Source organism: Carcharodon carcharias, chromosome 3 (genome assembly GCF_017639515.1).
Source record: "Carcharodon carcharias isolate sCarCar2 chromosome 3, sCarCar2.pri, whole genome shotgun sequence".
In the NCBI taxonomy this organism is placed as follows: Eukaryota; Metazoa; Chordata; class Chondrichthyes; order Lamniformes; family Lamnidae; genus Carcharodon; species Carcharodon carcharias.
Window position 1 is genome coordinate 81,841,798 of NC_054469.1, and position 21,025 is coordinate 81,862,822.

The 21,025-nt window shown below is 40.4% G+C and overlaps 1 protein-coding gene across 3 annotated transcripts in view; it reads right to left on the bottom strand.

Moving 5' to 3' along the window:
- oxnad1 (oxidoreductase NAD-binding domain containing 1) overlaps positions 1–21,025 on the bottom strand; it is a 38,719-nt gene that overhangs the window by 8,811 nt on the left and 8,883 nt on the right. For all 3 annotated transcript variants that reach the window (XM_041185037.1, XM_041185036.1, XM_041185035.1), the window contains exons 3-6: positions 15,540–15,646; positions 10,830–10,971; positions 5,347–5,589; positions 1,524–1,632 (exon numbers count right to left, since the gene is read on the bottom strand). In XM_041185037.1, the coding sequence (XP_041040971.1) occupies positions 1,524–1,632; positions 5,347–5,589; positions 10,830–10,971; positions 15,540–15,646 (601 nt within the window). The remainder of the gene's footprint in view (positions 1–1,523; positions 1,633–5,346; positions 5,590–10,829; positions 10,972–15,539; positions 15,647–21,025) is intronic.

The following is a 21,025-nucleotide window of genomic DNA, read 5'->3' on the forward strand; positions in this document are numbered from 1 at the left end:
CCAGTCCAAATAAAATTTTTACTGAGGCTGAACAAGGAATTTTCCCAAATCTCCTTCCTAGTGGTTGGTCTAGATAGGAATGTAAGTGAGCCAATCAATCATTCTGCTGAGCATGTTCAATTATTCGTTTAGATCAGGCTGATCTGTACCTGACTTAATGTTTCGAGTCCTTATGATCCTTCTTCAGAGCTCGAAACATTAACTGTTTCTCTCTCCACAGATGCTGTCAGACATGCTGAGTTTTTCCAGCATTTTCTGTTTTTAATTTCAGATTTCCAGCATCCACAGTATTTTGCTTTCGATCTGTACCTGAACTCTGTTCTATATCCCTGACATAACAAAAGTCTATCAAGCTCAATCTTGAAAATGTCAATTGACCCAGAATTCACAGTATTTTGGGGGAGAGTTACAAATTTTCATTACCTTGTGTGTGATAAAGAGCTTCCTCGCTGTACTCTTAAAACAACTTGCTTCTAAGATTAGGCCCCCTTGTTCTAGATTCCCAAAGCAAAGGAGTTTGTTTCTACTCTATTGGTTCTGTTTATCATTTCAAAAACCTGATTCGATCACCTGTCAATCTTCTAAACTCAAAGAAATTCAAGCTAAGTTTATGCAACCTGTCCTCTTATGTAACCCCTTAAGTTTTTCTAGTGAATATGCATTGTACCACCTCCAAGGCCAATATATCTTTCCTGAGGATTAGTGGTCAAATTGAATGAAATACTACAAATGGAATCTTAAGGCCCTGTACAAGAGTTAACAGTTCCTCACTTTTGAATTCTAATCACCTGGCAATACAGGACAATGTTCCATTAACGCTTTTCATTACTTTCTGTACCTTTGTACGAGCTTTTAGTCATTTGTGTACCTGGACACTTAGATCCCTTTGCTCTTCCTACCAACAAACAAACAGTCAGCACACTGATTTGCCTTTTCTTCCCTCACACTCTGCCCCGCCATTCAGGCGCTATGCTGAAAAATGGATGCTTTTTCGTCCCTTTGTGCAAATTAAATGAAGTTATAGCACTGCAGTGAAAACATGCAGCACACATCAATATGGCTATAATAAACTTTCACAACATAAACCAACAGCTCTCACCAAAAAGGCTCAACCAAACTGCTATGAGACTCAACAGTCTTATATCACTGAATCACAATGTGCATAAATTTATGACCAAGGACAAGTGCAATAAAAAAGGATCGTTTGATTTTGTATATACAATTCATTACAGCCCTGATGTATAACATGAAACATTAAATTTATCTTTCACTGATCAGCTTGCTGTTATTTCCAGTAACCCATTCCCTCCGCGTGCGCCCCCACCCCCCACACGATTTCAAGCATTCATAGTTGTTCTTTTCTATTTGAAGATGTAAGGTTACTTTCTTGTGTAAATTTTTCTTTATTTTGAGTAGAATAAAACTGAAGAACAGTGCTAACCCTACCAACTTACTGAGTTTAACAAGATCTATCAGTACTTCTACGGTACATTTGGTTGAACCATATGGAAACTAAAGCTTACCAGTCACGTAAGGGTGGATATCTGCAGGTATTTCAAAGCTCTGCTGTGTCACATGAAAATGACAGCTAATTTTTCCAGAAAACTCCTTTGCTAGATTTATGATGTTTCTCTAGAAAATAAGTTCATATAAAGCATTAGTTGCATTCTAACTACAAGTTCCTCAAACAATAGAGACAATGATGGATGAGGAAAGGTTATGTAGAAAAGTGGCTAGGGAAAAGGAAGGATGAGAAACAAAAGGGGAAGAAAACAGCATACCCTCCTGATTATTTTTTTGGAATGTGTAAGCGATTTAAGTGCTCTCGGTCCCATTAAATTGGCAGTGAGGCCAAGCACACGCCATAACTTAAAAGGGGCCAACTCGTGAATGGCCTGCATGGGAACCTTTGGGTTGTTGCTTGGCTGAGAGGGTCTTTCCCTATAGCTACTTTACTGATCTCTTGAGCTCCAATACATGAACTATAAATCATCCAGAATTCTAACCTGCAGATCAAATACAAAATCCTCATTATGTATTCTATTCTAGTTGAACTCCATTGACTTCTTGCCTTTCGTATTTTGATTTTCCACATTCTCAGCTTGAAACCTTTTCATGGTCTCACTCATCCCAATTTCTACAACCTCTTCCATCCCTGGGACACTGCCCACCTACCTTCTACTCATCCAATTCTCGTCTATTCTTCATTTCTCTTCCTCACTGGGCTCATTCATCAGGACTTTAATGTTCAATCATTTTGTGCACTCTAACTCTCTCGCCCCAAACCTTCTATTGTTGGGGGGCACTACCGCCGTGCTAAATGGGATAGATTTCGATCAGATCTAGCAACTCAAGACTGGGCATCCATGAGGCGCTGTGGGCCATCAACAGCAGCAGGACTGTACTCGATCATAATCTGTAACCTCATGGCCCGGCATATTCCCCCACTCTACCATTACCATCAAGCCAGAGGATCAATGCTCGTTCAATGAAGAGTGCAGGACGGCATGCCAGGAGTAGCACCAGGCATACCTAAAAATGAGGTGTCAACCCAGCGAAGCTATAACACAGGGCTACTTGCTTGCCAAACAACATAAGCAGCAAATGATAGCTAGAGCTGAGCGATCCCAAAACCAACAGGTCAGATCTAAGCTCTGCAGTTCTGGCACATCCAGTTGTGGATGGTGGTGGACAATTAAACAACTCATTGGAGGCGGCGGCTCCACAAACATCCTCATCCTCAATGATGGGGGAGCCCAGCACATCGGTGCAAAAGATAAGGCTGAAGAATTTGCTACAAATCTTCAGCCAGAAGTTCTAAGTGGAGATTCCATCTTGTCCTCCGTCGGAAGGCCCCGGCATCACAGATGCCAGTCTTCAGCCAATTTGATTCACTCCACGTGATATCAAGAAACAGTTGAAGGCACTGGATACTGCAAAGGCTATGGGCCCTGACAATATTCTGGAAATAGTACCTGAAGACTTGTGCTCCAGAACTTTCTGCACCCCTAGCCAAGCTGTTCCAGTACAACTACAATGCTGGTATCCCCCGGTGATGTGAAAGATTGCCCAGGTATGTCATGTACACAAACAGCAGGGCAAATCCAACCTGGTCAATTGCCGCCCCACCAGTAAAGTGATGGAAGGGGTCATCAACATTGCTATCAAGCGGCGCTTGCTTAGCAATAACCTGCTCACTGACACCCAGTTTGGGTCTGCCAGGGCCATCCAGCTCCTGACTTCATTATAGCCTTCGCTCAAACATGGACAAAAGAGCTGAACTCCCGAGGTGAGGTGAGAGTGACTGCCCTTGACATCAAGGCCGCATTTGAGAGTGTGGCATCAAGGAGCCCCAGCAAAACTGAAGTCAATGGGAATGAGGGGGCAAACTCTCCGCTGGTTGGAGTCATACCCAGCACAAATGATGGTTGTGGTTGCTGGAGGTCAGTCGTCTCAGCTCCAGGACATCACTGCAGAAGTTCCTCAGGATTGTGTCCTCGGCGCAACCATCTTCAGCTGCTTCATCAATGAACTTCCTTCCATCATAAGGCCAGAAGTGGGGATGTTTGCTGATGATTGCACAATGTTCAGCACCATTCGCAACTTGTCAGATACTGAAACTATCCATGTCCAAATGCAGGAAGACCTGGACATATCCAGGCTTGGGTTGGCAAATGGCAAGTAACATTTGTGCCACACAAGTGTCAGGCAATGACTATCTCCAACAAGGGAGAATCCAACCATCGCCCTTTGATGTTCAGTGGCATTACCATCACTGAATCTCCCATTATCAACATCTCTGGGTTACCACTGAACAAAAGCTGTACTGTACTAGCCATTTAAATACTGTGACTACAAGCGCTAGGAATCGTGTGACTAGTAACTCACCTCCTGACTCCCAAAAGCCTGTCCACCATCTATAAGGTACAAGTCAGGAGTGTGATGGAATACTCCCCACTTGCTTGGATGAGTGCAGCTCCCACAACACTCAGGAAGCTTGACACTGTCCAGGGCAAAGCATCCTATTTGATTGGCACCACAACCACTCTTACCATCACCAATGCGCAGTAGCAGCAGTGTGTGCCATTTACAAGGTGCATTGCAGGAATTCATCAAGGCTCCTTCAACAGCACCTTCCAAACCCACGGCCATTATCACCTAGAAGGACAAGGGCAGCATAGATGGGAACACCATCACCTGCAAGTTCCCCTCAAAGTCACTTACCATCCTGATTTGGAAATATATCGCCATTCCTTCACTGTCGCTGGGTCAAAATCCTGGAACTCCCTTCCCAAAAGCACTGTGGGTGTACCTGCACCACATGGACTGCAGTGGTTCAAGGCAGCAGCTGACTACCACCTTCTCAAGGGCAACTAGGGCTGGACAATAAATGTTGGCCCAGCCAGTGAAGCCCACATTCCGTGGGAAAATTAAAAAAAAATATTCTGCTACTTTGCTCCCAATCTTCAAATGCTTTAAAACTTTTTTTCCAATTGCACCTTTGGTCCCGTTCTGCTCAGGTCAACCTTAACTATGAAGCACGTGGAAGGTTTCGTTATATTAAAGAAGCTATATAAATATTGTTAGAGGTCCACAGCACATTTTTTGGGTACTGCAGAGAGAGCATTATTCTGAATTTAAACTAATATTCCTGATCTGGGAGTGTTTAGATAAAGAACAGTAAAGAGGAAAATGTTTCTATTCCTTGGCTGTGGCTGATTAAGCACAACAATTAAATTATTTTCTTTTTAACATCTTTGAACATTTTGCCATCATATCTTTAATTTTACATCCCAAAAGAGAAACACACACACAAGTGTAGGTTGAAGATAGGGTACATCATAGCCCTGATTCCAAGAACACATTAACGTACTGGAAATGTGAAGTTAACCAAATTTCAACTGGTGCACCAAATGGTTGCAAAAAGTACCATGAACAAGGTAGCAACTTATTCTGACTAAAACAGAAGCAAAAGAAAAACACAGGGCAATAGCACAAACTAACAACGGCTGGCTTTTCTTGGCTAACAAGAATTTTAAACAAATATGACCAAACGGACAACATTGGCCATTGCATTTAAGTGAATAGCTTTGAGTATGGAGCACTAAAGGAAACATTAAAACTTCACTGGCAGCACAATGCTTCGAGATCAAGACTAGAAAAATTAGGTTAAGCCACCAGTTTAATATGTTGCCATGTTACATTATACATTGCAATAAAATCTAGTCCAAATTCTGCTCTAAATCAGTTTGTAGAGGAACAGTATCCACCCTTCATTGATTTAGTCGATCTACAGATCGGCTCTGTGGTTTGAAAATGTAAAATAAAAGTAAAGGTTAAGCTAACCTTGAAAAGGAGCTCATCTGTGTTTTTGGCACTATAGTAGAGATGTACTGATCCAGGTTTGTATTTACAATATTTGCTTCCTTGCAATCTGTGGAGATCCACTACGTGCAAGAGTATGGAATACAAGGGATTAATGCCTACTCCACCTGCAACTAATAACAGGTTCACTGGAGAGTCAGAAGGTTGAGGATCAAAGAAGAAATCACCTCCTACACGAAGAGTTACTTCTGAACCAACATCACACTAAGGAAGAAAATGAAAAGTTTTTGTTAAGAATACAAATTTTGAAAAAAAAGAGGCATTTTCTGGAAAAAACAACATTGAAGGCTCAAAATATCTCCTGAGCAACTTCTGGCAACTAAAGACATGTCTTGCTTCCTCAAATGAAATGAGAAATCAGATTTCATATTATTAGGCAAAACATGGTCATTGCATTGCTGCAGAACTTGCCCTGCAATGTCACCGCACATTACCTATTACTAATTCAAAAACAATATACAACAAAAATAAAATGTTAATATCGGCTTCTTGAACATTGTTTAATTTGAAACATAATGCCAGAGTTTTGAATAAATTCCATTCATCATGCTTTAAAAAAAGAGAATATAGGCCACGCCATTTGTTAAATTCTAGAGTTGTTTTTGTTCTTAGAGTAGGCGTTCTGTACAGAAATGTTGTGAATATGTTAAACTGACTTGAAGAACTCTCCGTGGGTAATAAAACTAATATTTTTACAAAATCAAAAAGAACTTCACAAGCACATTATTTTTCTATTTAAATAGGTAATCCAATAGTATCTGCCCTAGATTTTTTCTAGCGCTTTAAAGTTATCAGAATACATTTCACACAGTTTTCTATCACTACCGTTTGAATGGCAATGTTAGTTGTGAGAATAGAATCAGGGTTAACACAGCAAACACATGATTACAATTTCGCTGTTCAATGTTAATATGGCCACCAAGGTTTAACATGGTTACAACTTCTTTTTTCTCCCATTCTTGTATACTGTATTGAGCGTAACAGGATACTGAAGTTTTTTTAATCTCCCAGTGATTGATGATTCCAATATGGGAACCTTGGATGTCTCAGCACAGAGTGGTCTGCTTGAAGTAATGAGTATTGTGGGATTTTGAAGTTTAACTTGGGCAATCAACATCATAAAAAGAGGTTATCTGGTCATTATCATATTGTCTGGGTTGCTGTGTGCAAAATGGCTGTCATGTTTGTTATATTATTAGTGACTACACAAAGTATTTCACTGGCCACAAAGCACTTTGGGATGTCAAGTAGTCGTAAAAGGCACTATATAAAAGCACATATTTATTTCTTTATATCTTGTAGTTGGAAGTATTAGTAATGTCTGCTCAAGACAATTACATGCTGACTCCAAGTTCATCATTGGCTGTGCAGCATTGATATATAATTATACTTCCTAATCTGAGTGAATTTCCAAATAACTGATTGAAACATAATGGTTAGCAGTGCTATCTGTAAAGGCTGAGGATGGAATACAAGATTTGCCCCATGATGGCTGCCTTTTTGAGACTGATCATAGGTCAATGTTAAAAATAAAATACTGTGGTCTGAAGAGGAGTCATACGGACTCAAAACGTTAACTCTTGGTTCTCCCTCCAGATATTGCCAGATCTGCTGAGTTTTTCCAGCTTTTTCTGTTTTATTTCAGATTTCCAGCATCCACGTTGCAGTGTGGCTCACTTATACATGCTAGAAGCCACATATAATCACACTCAGGACCCTGCCCTTTGCAGATAGAAGGAGCTTGTCCATGCAATGTGCCTTTTTCAACTAAACAAAAGCATGGGGACAGCCATTCCGTTGTTTATTCCCCATGGCAATGCCTTGACTAGAGTCGATCTGCCTGGTTTGACTTTGAACAAAAGCTTGGCAGTTAACTGTTTGCTGCTGCATTCGCCATGGCAAAGCCTCTACTAATCAGAGTCCACTTGCCAACCAATCAGCAGTCTCTTCTCATGCAGTATAAATTGTTGTTCTCTTTACTGTTGGTTTATCTTGTGAGCTGTCTTGATGAGTGCAAGATAAAAAGCTTCAACAGCATGTCTCTTTTTTGAGCAATACTTTAATATATAGGCATTTAAATATTTGCTTTAGTAATAAACAGAGTTTTGAATTTAAGTTTTAAAAATGTACATCAGTTGTGAAATTTGGATAGAAAATTCAAAATTTCAAAGACAATAAAATATACAGTTAGATTTTTAAAACAGCTTACTGCTTTCTCGAGTTGAATTAACATCTTCTGGGTAAGGTGACGGAGGCAAAATCTCTATTTACCTAACAGACAGTAACTTACTTAAAAGGCAGTTAGATGATGCAGGGGGATTGTGGAATTCTATGGAAGCTAGTTTGAGCTACATAGCTGCCATCATCTGTACTCATATCTTTGACTTGATTGGAGGGGATTTGGAGATTATCCCAACCTAATCACCAATTACTCCCCTCCTGGAACATGCTGAGGTAAATTTCTAAGCAAGTCCTCCAGTACTTTACCCTGGTGATAATCATTCAATTGAGAAGCTGAATAATGAATGCCAGGTGATTAGACATCAGAGGCATCACAATTGAGCCCAATCCTGCCCTTGAGCTCTGTTCATACAGATCAAATACTTACTTGGATTGATGTGGACCAGCAGCTGTGGTTCATTTTCCTTCCCTAACCCTAGGGCAAGAGGTCAGTTGTAGACCCCATCACCTCACCATAATAGCTGAGACAGTTAGCTCAGCACAGATCAGAGATTGATCATGGGATCTTCATGATCCATAAACCCAGCTACAACTGGAGAACCTCAAACTTCAAATGACTGTTGAAGTTTAATTTGAGCATCAAAATCTTAAGACAATTGATCCATACCAGCACCCTGGCATGCCATGGTAATATACTAAGTTGCGCATTCAAGAGTTTGATGAAAGTTTCATTTCATTAAAACCACAAATTTAGTGGTTTCAGTTCTACATTATGAATTCAGGAGAACTGGAAACTTTTCATATTCATGTGGTCCATTTTGATTTGGCAATGACATTTGAAAATTGCACAGAATAGAAAGTTGTACCGAACAGAAAAAATCACCTAGTCTAAAGATCCAGGAACAGATACTGAGGAACCTACAACACACATGCAGACTACAAAAGTCCGAAATTGATGGTTGTGCTTGCATGCCAGCTCACCTGAGCACAAAAGAAAAAATGAAGCACTTTCATTCAATAGCATTTGCTAAGCAAATAAACATTAATTTCTAAAACATACAGAATTTGAAATTCAACTTAGAATATTTCTGAAACAAAAAGCGATTCGTAAAATTAAAAAGCCTTTATTTTTGTCTTGCATCATTGATATCTGTATAAATCAGTTATATTCTGCCAGTGAAACAGATAGTGTCGCAGCACCAGCTAGTGGTAGCAGAATGAATACAAATCATAACCTGGAAGTCACCATAGTGTGGGTTATTAATTCTGAATTCAAAAAAAAATCTGAAATAACTCTCACCTTTCACATTGTTCTGCTTGCTTTCAGTTTAAATGCAAGCTGTAATTAATTTCAAATAAGGAATAGAATTAGTGGTACTACTGTACTGAGATTTCTGTGAAAGTACATTCACTCATACTGCAACTGTTGTTCCAGCATACAGAGGGTGCCAATAATGGGTAATAGAAGAAATTTGCTTTACGAAAGATTTTCCTCAAAAAGGAAAACTGCTCCTCAGTTTCCTCATCATATGTCTAATTTATGCAGATAACTTAGACAAAACATCTGAGGATAGCTGTATAAGCACCCTCTCCACTTTTAATATTCCTGCTAACTCACTGACTTGGAAGTCTAAATAGCAGAGCTGGAATAAAAACAGCAAAACGCATTTCTCTCTCATGCAGATGAGGAAGTGTATAAATATTTAACTCAATGATTTGATACAATTAAAAACATAATTATCCTTCAAATTTGCTGTAAAAGCGAGAAAAGCCATTTTTAAAATTTTAATTCCTTACAGCAACACAAATGTGGAATGAAGTGCATATAGAGAAGAAACTATTCCAGTTACTTATCACAAAATTGAGAAATTTTTATTATGCTATATAAACAGTATAATAGCATAGCAGTTATGGACTACTATTTCAGGAGCCTAGGCTAATAATCTGCAAACCAGAGTCTGCATCCCACAATGACCATTTGTGAATTTGATTCCAGATAATTAAATAAATAGGAATAAAAAGCTAGTATCAGTGATTATGAAGCTATTGTTGTATAAACCCAACTGGTTCACAAATGATCTTTAGCGTCTTAGCCCATTCTGATCAATGTGACTCCAGAGCAGCTATGCAGTTGAATTAGCCTAATAAGCCGCCACAAAAAAAAAGGTTGAATAAAATGGGACAGATTATCTGGCTGTGACATAGGCATTGGATTATGACACAACAAAGATTCATCCAGTCCAGTTGACCTAGAGAGTCCTAAACAACATTTGGGGGAGTTGAATCAAAATTGGGAGAGTTTTCCCAAAGGCTAATCAAGCAACAGTCTGAAGAATCAAATCACAGTGTCACACCTAGCAGCCAACATCTCAGGTTCCTCCATTACCAACCCTGGGTGTGCTCTTTCCCATTGAAAAAACAGATCCACCAGAGGTGGCAGCACAGTCAAGAGGCAGCAGCCCTGGGAGTCAATGAGACTTCATGGTTTCAAGAGTCAACAAACTTGGGCAAGGAAACCTGATTCCCCCTACGGCTAACAGGAGACGAACGTTGAACACCACTGGGAAGCACCACCTAGAGTGGCAAGGGTGCTAACGATACTCCGTCATCATTGTTCATCATGAAGAGTGGCTTGGAAAAAGTACTGATTGAGTTGGCCAAGTCCTGAAGGATGTAGGTACCAGCCTAGCCTGCAGCAGGTCATGAGAGCGCTAAAAGAGGAAAAACTCACCTCATTTTGACCTCACCAACCTGACTGTTGTAGATGCACCTGGCAATGGTAGGAGTGACCAAAGCACAGTCTGCATGGAGACAAGTTCCCATCTTCACACAAGAGGACATGCTCCATTGTGCTGAATGGGATGGATTCAGAACAGATCTAGCAGCTCAAAACTAAATATCCCTGAGGTGCTGTTGGCCATTGGCAGCAAAATTGTATTCCACCACAAAATGTAATTTCTTGGCTTGGCATAACCCAGACTAACATTACCATTAACTGGGCAACCAACTGTGGTTCAAGGGTAAGTGCATGCCAGCAGCAGCACCAGTTGTAAAGAAAAATGAGATGCCGATCTGCAACACAAGACTGAATGCATACTAAACAGCAAAACACCACCTCTGTCTATAGAAAGGTGCGAAGTGATCTCACGCCAAATGGATCAGATCAAAGCTCTGCGATCCTGTCACATCCAACCATTTTCATTCACTGATGTTGATTTATTTCTTTTGAAACTATTGGGAAATTAAGAAATTGATTTAGTTACCTGAGTATGAACCCAGTTGGCAGGCGGATGTTTGCTGTATTTTACTGCCAATTCCAATACGCTCTCCCTCTCCAATAATCCCGGGCTCGAACAGATGGAAAAGCCACCAACTTGAGATGTGCCAGGGATAAAGAAATCTACCCTTTAATGAAAAAAAAACTTTTTAAATAAGATTACACCAACTGACAATAAATTTATAGAAAATCCATACAGACATGAACTGACTAAACAGTGTGATTAAGGTGGTCTTAATTGTGGTGGAATGTTTCTAAAACTGGTACTTTTTCAATGTTTATGTCAATTACAATTACTTACGCTACAATCTTTTGATGACATGTCACTAATAACAGTCTTAAGCCTTGGTGCTTCCCAACTCTGAAGACAGCTGCTCAGTGTTGAAAGCTTAAAATGAGTTTTCGCAATGTCAAATACCAAAACAGACCAATGATAGTATCCAACAGGTAAGCAGCCAGTGTAACTCTAATGTCACTTCATACTGTTTACTCAAATAGGAAAGGTACCATATCAGGACAAAGTGAGTTACGCGGTTCAGTCATGCATGAAATATTCTTCATATTCCACTCAAGGCTACACTTGCTTCAGCAATTCTTGCATATGTCTCGCCTTCAATATAGACAGCTCTTATAAGCATCCTGTAGTAATAAGTGGACTTATCCACAGCTGATATGTTCTGGTCATGGACTGAAACCTTGGGCTAGGCAGAGTTTCCATGGAGCAGGCTGGTGCAGTTTTCTCCATGCTGATTGTAAAGCCAAAGTTGTCGTATGCATTGGAGAACAAGTCCCTGCTACATTGCATGTCTAGCTCTGAACTGACAGCTAGTGCATCATCAGTAAACAGGAAATCGCGAAAAATGTCCTTGGACACCTTGGTCTTTGCCTGGAGTCATCTCCAATTGAACAGCTTCCCGTCCATGTAACATCTGATTTCGATACCTTCCATGACGGTGATCCTGGCATTGAACAGCATGACGCAGAAAAACACGAAGAGGTTTGGCGCTAGCATGCAGCCCAGCTTAACTCCATTAGTGACTGGGAATGGGTCAGAAGGCACAGGACACATGTGAGCATGCAATCATGGAACTGTCAAACCACTGATGAATTTCTCAGGGTGGTCAAATTTCTCCATTACCTTCCAAAGGCCTTGGTCAGGTCAACAAATATGGTCCATGTTCGGTTCTTGACATTTCTCCTGGTGCCCACCAACTGCAAGCACCATATTACTGGTTTTCCTGTCTTTCTGAAACTGCATTTGCTGGCAGCAGATCCTGGTCGAGATGTTGCACTAAGCAGTTCAGAAGGTTTCTGGCGAAGATTTTGCTGGCAATGATGAGGAGTGAGATTCCTCTCTGATTACCGCAAGATTAGCAAGTTTCTTTCTGCTTGTACAGGTGGACAATGGAAGAATCCATGTATTCTTGCAGGATGGTTTCTTGCTCCCACATAGACTGAAAGAGTTCAGTGAGCATCTTGACCAGGCATTGACCTCCAGCCTTGTAGAAATCTACAGGATCGTCTCAGCTCCTGGAGCTTTGTCACTGGACAGGAGTTTGATTATGTTCGTCGTTTCTAACAGCATGGGACAATCAAGAGAGCAGTTGATGGCAACCTGTGGCAGCCTATTGATTGTTCCTTCACTGATGAAGGCCAATTGAGGATGCAGTTAAGTGCTGTGCCCCGTCTTTTTAGAATTTGGGTTTTTTCTGTGAGCAGTGTTGGCCCATTGGCACCGTGGATTAGTGATGAACCAATAGGCTGGGATCCGCAGACATATTTCAAAGCATTGTAGAATCTCTTCTAGTCTTTGTGGTCTGCACGTGACTGGACTTCGTTTTCTGATGCAGCCAATTGCCTTGCACCTCTGAGCTTGCTTTGGACATTCCTGTGTATGTCTCGGCAGGGATTGAGCTTGGATAGTGATGACATGTCATTGAGGTAAACTCTGTAGAGACAATGTTTCTCTTCCAGTAGTTTCTGGATTATCTTATTGTTTTCATCCAACCAATCTTGATGCTTATGAGAGTTAGGACCAGGAGCCTTTAGAGCAGTGGAATACAATATATCCCTGGAGGTCATTCTCAACGCAGTGGGTAGCCATTTTCGCTGTACACAGACAACTCAAGTTGGTCAGAGAGATTGTGACTGCTAAAGAGCTTGTATCTGACCATTTCTTGCATAGAACCTTTGTTGTTACGCTGATTTTATGTAAATGGAAGTTAAGTAAAACTTAATATTGGCACTTCACTGGAGCATTATCAAACAAAATTTGGCACCAAACCACATCAAGAGATATTAGGATAGATGACCAAAAGCTTAGTCAAAGAAGCTGGTTTTAAAGGCTAACTTAAAGGGTAGAGACGGAGGGAGATTTGGGAAGGGAATTCCGGAGCTTAGGGCCTAGGCAGAAGGCATAGCACCAATGGTGGAGTGATTAGAATTGAGGAGTGAGGCCATGAAAAAATTTGAAAACTAGGATGAATAGTTTAAAATCGAGACATTGCTCAACAGAACTTGACGTGAATTTGGACAAGATCAAGTTTTTGGAGGGTGGAATATGGGAGGCCTGCCGAGGGTTCATTGAAAGAGTCAAGTCTACAGGCTGAAGCGTTCAGCAGCATATGAGTTGGATTGGGCAGAGTTGGGCAATACTATGGAGGTGGGAGTAGACAGTCTTGATGTTGAAGTGGGCGTGTGGCCTGAAGCCCATCTCTAAGTCAAATATGACATCAAGCCTGTAAACTTTATGGATCACTTAGTTTATTAATTAATGTTTAAAATTCAAACTTTTGCGAGAAAGCATTCCAAGACTCTCCTAGAAAATTATCAAATTTTGAACCTTCAACATTTTGATTTTCTCTTCTGGCAATCATATTTTTCCTCCAATACAAGTGTAAGGATATCGTGTATACTGACTGCTTAAGTTACAAAGCCCTCGTTCTCTCGTGTCAGAGCTGTGGCAACAATTTTTGAAATTGATAAGTCAACAGCTGAGTTTTTTTTATATTGACAGACATGGCCCTGTTTGTAAGTAATTCAGGTCTCAGTGCCCAGCTATAGTTTGATATTAATTACTGTGTATTTGGGCTGTTCCATTACCATTAAAGATAATATTCCTTTCTTCAATTTCTTAACATTTTGACTCTGCTCAATACCAACAGACATCTCTGAGCAGTTTACAGGTGACAAACAGACATTGAACAGGGTAAAGAAAGGAAAAGGAGGGTTTAAGAGCAAAAGTAAGCCAAAGGGAAGGGTCTCTAGAAGGAAAGAGTGGGAAATGATAGTGCAGAGATGCTAAAAGAGGGACTTAGACAAGGCAGGGACACAGCAACTGAATTAGAAATATCAATGAAGTGAAGGGAGTAGCAAACAAAAAATAAAACTGGGAGAGAATGTGGAGGACTGGATTGGGGAATGGGGTGCAGCAGGAAAGAGATCGTGGAACATTCTGAAGATGAGAAGTTGGGATATGTGAAGCAGTAGAGATTTGCAAAAAGTACAGGGCTAGGGTTCTGGGTCTTACCATAGTGAGAACAAGGGCTGTGGCACTGGCTGAATTGCAGTTTATAGATGTGGAAAATGAGTAAGGTAGCAAAAAGCAGATTGAACACAGTTGATAAAGGTATAGTTTAGGGTTTCAACAGCAGAGGGGGATAACCAGGGCAGAGCTGAAAAATGTTAGAGGTAAAAGAAAATAATTAACAGTCTGGGTGTGGGTGTGAAAGGCGACTTCCAAATCAGCTCTTGCAACTCTGCTCTTAGCTTGAGGCAGCAACCAAACAGATTAATATCACTGACACCTGTTAAACATGCATTGGTGTTTGTAGAAACTTAAAAAAATTCTTTCATGGGATGCGAGCATCACTGGCAAGGCCAGCATTTGTTGTTTTTCCCCCAGTTTCCCTCGAGGTGATGAGCCGCCTACATGAACTGCTGCAGGTGCATACACAATGCTGTTAGGGAGGGACTTCTTTTGAGCCAGCGACAGTGAAGGAATGGCAATATAGTCCCAAGTCAGGATGGTTCATGACTTAGTGGTGCTGTTCCCAGGCATCTGCTGCCCTTATCCTTCCAGGTGGTAGAGGTCACGGGTTTGGAAGTTACTGTCAAAGGAGTCTTGGTGAGTTACTGCAGTGCATCTTGTAGATGGTACACACTGCTGCCACTGTGCATCGGTAGTGGAGGGAGTGAATATTTAAGGAATGATTAAGCTGAAAGATGGCTTTGGTTTCCTTTGGCTCAGCTTATTTTTGCAAAAACCTGTTTTTTTCTCCCCACTGATTGTGCTACTATTGGCAAACATCCCTGAACCTTAACTTTCACTCTGCTACCTGATTTTGGAATGGGAAAAAGAGGACAACCTAAATACCACAGTTCATAAACACTGCAAAGAATTGCAACCATTTTGATTAAATTATTAGCTTTGCCAAACTATCGATTTGCTTTAGAAGATCAAAGCATACTGTTTAAGTTAAAACCACAACTGCATTTTTTAATATAAACATTCTTTTTTGAACGAATATATACCAACTTTAGTTAGCATTCTGATGTTTACATACTGCTAGCCCTGGTACACAGTATGGTGACAGTGAAGCTAAATGTTCTTTGAACTTAAAGAATTCACAATGTACAAGAAGTGATTACAGGTAATGAAAACATATACTCTTCTAATGTTAATTTGAATATTTACCACTGTCCTGCTTTGAAGGCAAAATCTTTGTTCATCACAACAAGGCGTAGTCTTTTAACTGTTTCAGATTCGTGAACTATTCCACAGACTTTTGCTTGAGCAATCATCTAAATTAAACAAAATGAAGTTTATTGTACTGGGAACCAAGAATAATTCCTCCACATGTACAATAGCACGTTTCAATTTTTTTACATAACCCACATTATTTTTGCATTTTCCTATGTAATTGGATATGAAGTACTTTTTTAACGCGATGTATAGATAAGTATGCCATACTGAATGTTGTCATTCCACATATGCTTAAAGAGTCCCCGCCCCCAAAATAAAACCAATATAACATTTCCAACATGTTACTGCAAGATCTGCAGATGACAATTTAGATGCAATTTCTTAGAACACAAGAAATAGGAGTAGGCCAAATGAACATTGAGTCTGCTTCACCACGATCATGGCTGATCTCCATTTTCCTTCCTGCTCCGTTTGTCCCTCAAAGCCCAAGGCCAAAATCTGTCTATCCCAGCCTTAAGAATATTCAACGATGGAGCCTCCGTAACTCTGTGGGGTACAGCATTCCAAAGATTTACAGTCCTTCGAGCAAAGAAATTTCTCATTTCAGTCTTAAAATGATTGGCTGTTACCCTGAGATTGTGCCCAAGTTTTACATTATTTCCACTGGCTGGGCAATCTCTCAGCATCTACCCTATTGAGCCCCTTCAGAATCTTGTATGTTTCAATGAGGTCATTTCTCATTCTTCTAAACTCCAGAGAAAAAAGGTCCAATTTACTCAGCCTCTCATCACAGGATACCCTCTCATCCCAGGGGCCAATCTGGTGAACCTTTGCTGTACTATCTCCAACACAAGTATATTCTTCCTTAAATATGGAGATCAAAACTACACACTGTTCCAGATGTGGTTTTACCAAAGTCCTGTACAATTGTAGAAGACTTATTTGTTCCTGAAATCCAATCTCCTCGCAATAAAGGCCAACCTGCCATCTGCCTTACTAATTACTTGCTGTGTCTGCATGCTAACTTTGTTTCTTGTACAAGCACACTTAAGTATCTATGAACAGCAACATTTACAAGTTTCACACCTTTCAAAAAATATTTGCCTTTCTGCTTTGGTCATATTCTTGTGTATATTTGGATGTCCAAAAAGGGTTCTGTTAGGTGCCACACAAAAGGCTAATGGCAATATAAGGCCTCGTGGAGTTGGGGGTATTATATTAGCATGGATAGAGGATTGGTTAATGGACAGAAAGCAAAGCCTGGAGTTTAGAAGAATGAGAAGTGACCTCATTGAAACATAAAAGATTCTGAAAGGGCTCAATAGGGTAGATGCTGAGAGATTGTTTCCACTGGCTGGGCAATGTAAAACTTGGCACAATCTCAGGGTAAGCGGCCGATCGTTTTAAGACTGAAATGAGAAATTTCTTTGCTCAAAGGACTGTGAATCTTTGGAATGCTGTACCCCAGAGAGTTACGGAGGCTCCATTGTCGAATATATTTAAGAATATATCAGTAGGAACAGTTTCTCCCTAATTACTCTGCCCAGACCCGTCATGATTTTGAATATCTCTCTTCTTATGACCAAAATGAATAACCTCACAATTGCCCACATTATACTCCATCTGCCATCGTGTTGCCCAGTCGGATTTGCCTGTCTATATCCCTTAGCAGCCTCTCTCTCTCTTCCTTGAAGCTTAAATTTCCACCTAACTTTGTATCATCAGCAAATTTAGATGAAGAGACAGAAAGTGTTGTATCTAAGTCATTAATATTGATAGTAAATAGCCAAGGCTCCAGCATGGATCCTTACAGCACTCAAGAGTCAGCACCTGCCAACTTGACAATGTAGCACTTATGCCTATTCTTTGCTTTCTATCCATTAACCATTCCTCTAGCCATGCTAATAGGATACCCCCAACTCCACGAGTCCTTATCTTGCCCATTAGCCTTTTGTGTGGCACCTAAGAGAATCCCTTTTGGATATCCACCCAATCTACTGGTTCCTCCTTATCTACCCTACTAGTTACATCCTCAAAAGAAACCTTAATGAATTTGTTAAAAAGGATTTCCCTTAGTATGATTATAACATGTTCTTACAATGTTTTTCTAAGTGCATTGTTAAGACATCCTTAATAATAGATACTAGCATTTTTCCAATGACTGATGTCAGAGAACTATAGGCCAGTTAGCTTGTTTCCTCTCTTCCTTCTTTCTTGAGCAGTGGTGTTACGTCTGCCAACTTCCAATCTAATAAGAACGTTCCTGAAAGCAAGGATTTTTGGAAATTCATAGGCAGCGCAACCACCAGCTCTGCTGCTATGGGTTTTAGAATCCTAGGATGCAAGCCATCAGGACCTGGGGATTTTTCAGATTTTAGTCCAAGTTTCTCCAATACCTTTTCTCTGCAGACATTAAATAACCTCAATTTCCTTTCTCCTTTCAGGCCCTAGGCTACCCTCTATTTCTGGTGTGTAACTTGTGTCTTCTGTTGCAAAGCCAGACACAAAATATTTGTTCAATGCTGTTGTCATTTCCTCATGGCCCATGATAATTTCTGTCTCTTCTTCCAACAATAACTAACATAATTTCAGGTAGTTCACAATAGATAACCATGTTTACAAATTTTGAGGAATATGCTGCTTTACTCCGTTTCAGTATTACTGCTGGTTGCATTTGGGGAAAAGGCTGCAATCCCTCAGATTCAGGACAAATCAGTTCCTGAATTTATTTGTGCAGTTCTCAGTAAGAACTTTAACAACAGTTTGATGTATGGGTGAGGACATGCACTGACTGATCGCATTGGAATAGTTTTTCTTGAAATATATATTTAAAGTTAGATCACAGAATCATTATAAAACACAGGAGGCGGCCATTCGGCCCATGTCTACATCGGCTCTTCAAATGAGCAATTCATTAATGCCATTACCTGCGCCTTCGCCCCCATACTCTGCACATTCTTCCTTTTCAGGGTAACAGTCCAATTCTTGATTGAACCTGCCTCCACCACACACTCAAGCAGTGCATTCCAGGCCTTAAACTACTCACTGCATGAAAAGGTTTTTTCTCCTATCACTTTTCCTTCTTTTGCCAATTACTTTAAATCTGCGCCCTCTTGATCTCAATCCTTTCATGAGTGGGAACAGTTTCTCCCTGTTTACTCTGTCCAGACCCTTCATGATTTTGAATATCTCTATTAAATCTCCCCTCAGCCTTCTTTTCTCCAAAGGAAACCATCCTAACTGCTCCAGTATACATAACTGAAGTCCCTCATCCCCGGAACGATTCTCGGTAATCTTTTCCGGACTTTCTCCAATGCATTTGCATCCTTCCTAAAGTGCAACACTCAGAATTGGACGCAATACTCCAGTTGAGGCCAAACCAGTGCCTTATACAAGTTTAACGTAACTTCCTTGTTCTTGTATTTCATGCCCCTATAAATTAAACCTAAGATACTGCATGCTTGATTAAACACACTCTCCACCTGCCCCGCCACTTTCAACGACTTATACACCCAGGGCCCTCAGCTTCTGCACCCATTTAGATTTTTATCCTTTACATTCTCTTTATATATTCTTCCTGCCAAAATGAATAGTTCCACGTTTCTCCACAATGAACTTCATCTGCCACCTGTCCGCCCATTCCATCAACTTGTCTGTGTCCTTTTGAAGTTCTACATTACCTTCCTCAGTTCACCATGCTTATATATATCAGGAAAAGCATGGGTTCCAACACTGGCCCCAACTCCATTACAAACTGTCACCAAACATTTACACAATGTTATTCAGTGATTCCAGCTGGAAAATGCACAACCAAGATTAGATTTTTTTGCTGACTTTTCCCTTTGTTAGTCCAAAAGTGCCAAGCTAATTTGTGACCCTCCAATTGATCATCTAACAAAGTAGCTAACTCAGCACACAATAGAATCCTAAACTGGAACTTTCTAGCCTGTATGTCTCTGTGTTAGGCTAGGTGATTCCATCCACTATGTCATCAGGAGAGCTGGATATTTAACCTTAATAAATTACACGTTGGGACCCTGAGGAATTCATGACATGTACAAATCCGCTGTACTTATGCAGGAAGTTTAAACAACGGGCCCATAACTTCCATTCTCCAAGAGTGGGGGCAGGGGGTGACAGTCAGACCGGGAGGCATCTCAGAAGATGAGCTGGAGAACTGAAGTCCCCACACTAAGACTGCACGAGAATTTCCCAGGAAGGTCAAAATTTTGATGGGCAAATACCGGCACTGGGAACCTTCCGATACTCCAAGTTAAATCAGAGACTATGGACCTTTCTGACTATCTTACCAGAATAGATACCTAGGAAAAGTTATAAGAATTAAAATCACTTCTAACTCTTGGGTAACTATAGCACTGACCCCCCCCACACACCATAGGACCTGCCCCACCCCACCCCCTGCAGCCAATGCCAGCAGGTACTGAATTTATGTATAAACCCCAAATCTTCCAAATTCCCAGAATGTCACAATATAAAGAGAAAACCTTTTCAGTTATGAACAGTGGTGCTGTAAATTATCTGTTTACTTCCAAGGTGAAAGGAGATTGAATTAAAGGCAATTGATTTGCATTTCTACTTTGATACAAAGCTAATGTGTTTACTGTTGCCATGGGGAAGAGGGTAGAGGAAGACATTTTGAGATCAGGTTGCAGGCTTTCCTATAAACCCAGGCATATCACAGGAAGGCAGCAGTTTTTGTCTTGTTTGGTCTGTAGCCAAATGGGAGGATGAGAGCAAAAGATAGAAATAGCCAGGCCTGTACCTCAGGCAGAGTAAACGCTGACTCTATCGTTCACTATGTACAGCACAGGCGGAGCTTGCGCTCAGATTGAAGACAGTTTGAGAGGATTTAAAGGAGATTGGAAGATTTGCCTCGCTTGGAGCTAGAGGACTGGATCTACAACATAACCCTCACAGTAAAAGGCAGTTCTGGGATTAGAGTTACCCGGCTGGGAAAGTAAAAAGGAAGCAACCCTTTGGAAGCTGGGAGCAACTGTGAAAAGATTGCTGTAAAATCTGTATTTTCATGGATAGATAAGTGAAAATAACCATTTATTTCTGTAGTTTAAAGTATATGTTGTCTAGATAAGAAATTATAGTTACTCAAGTGTTTTTTCTTGTCATTTAACAGTAGAAGTTTTTAAAACATGAAATGGTGACATGTCATTCTTTCAGCCAATAACTGGAAATTCAAATACATAGATCATAATACTATAACAAGGGTTTGTGCAATAAAACAGATAGTTCAAAAAGACTCAGTTAAAATGAACAATCTCAATGCAATTATATGCAATGACTTGTAACTCTCCATGTAAAATTAACCTTGACATCAACTGTATAGTCATTGGGGAATTCTATTTAATTTTCATGAAATCCCTGCACTAAAATGTCAACAATTCCATCTGACATCATATTTCTGCCGTCAATAAATATTTCCTGTTTTAATTCAATGTAAA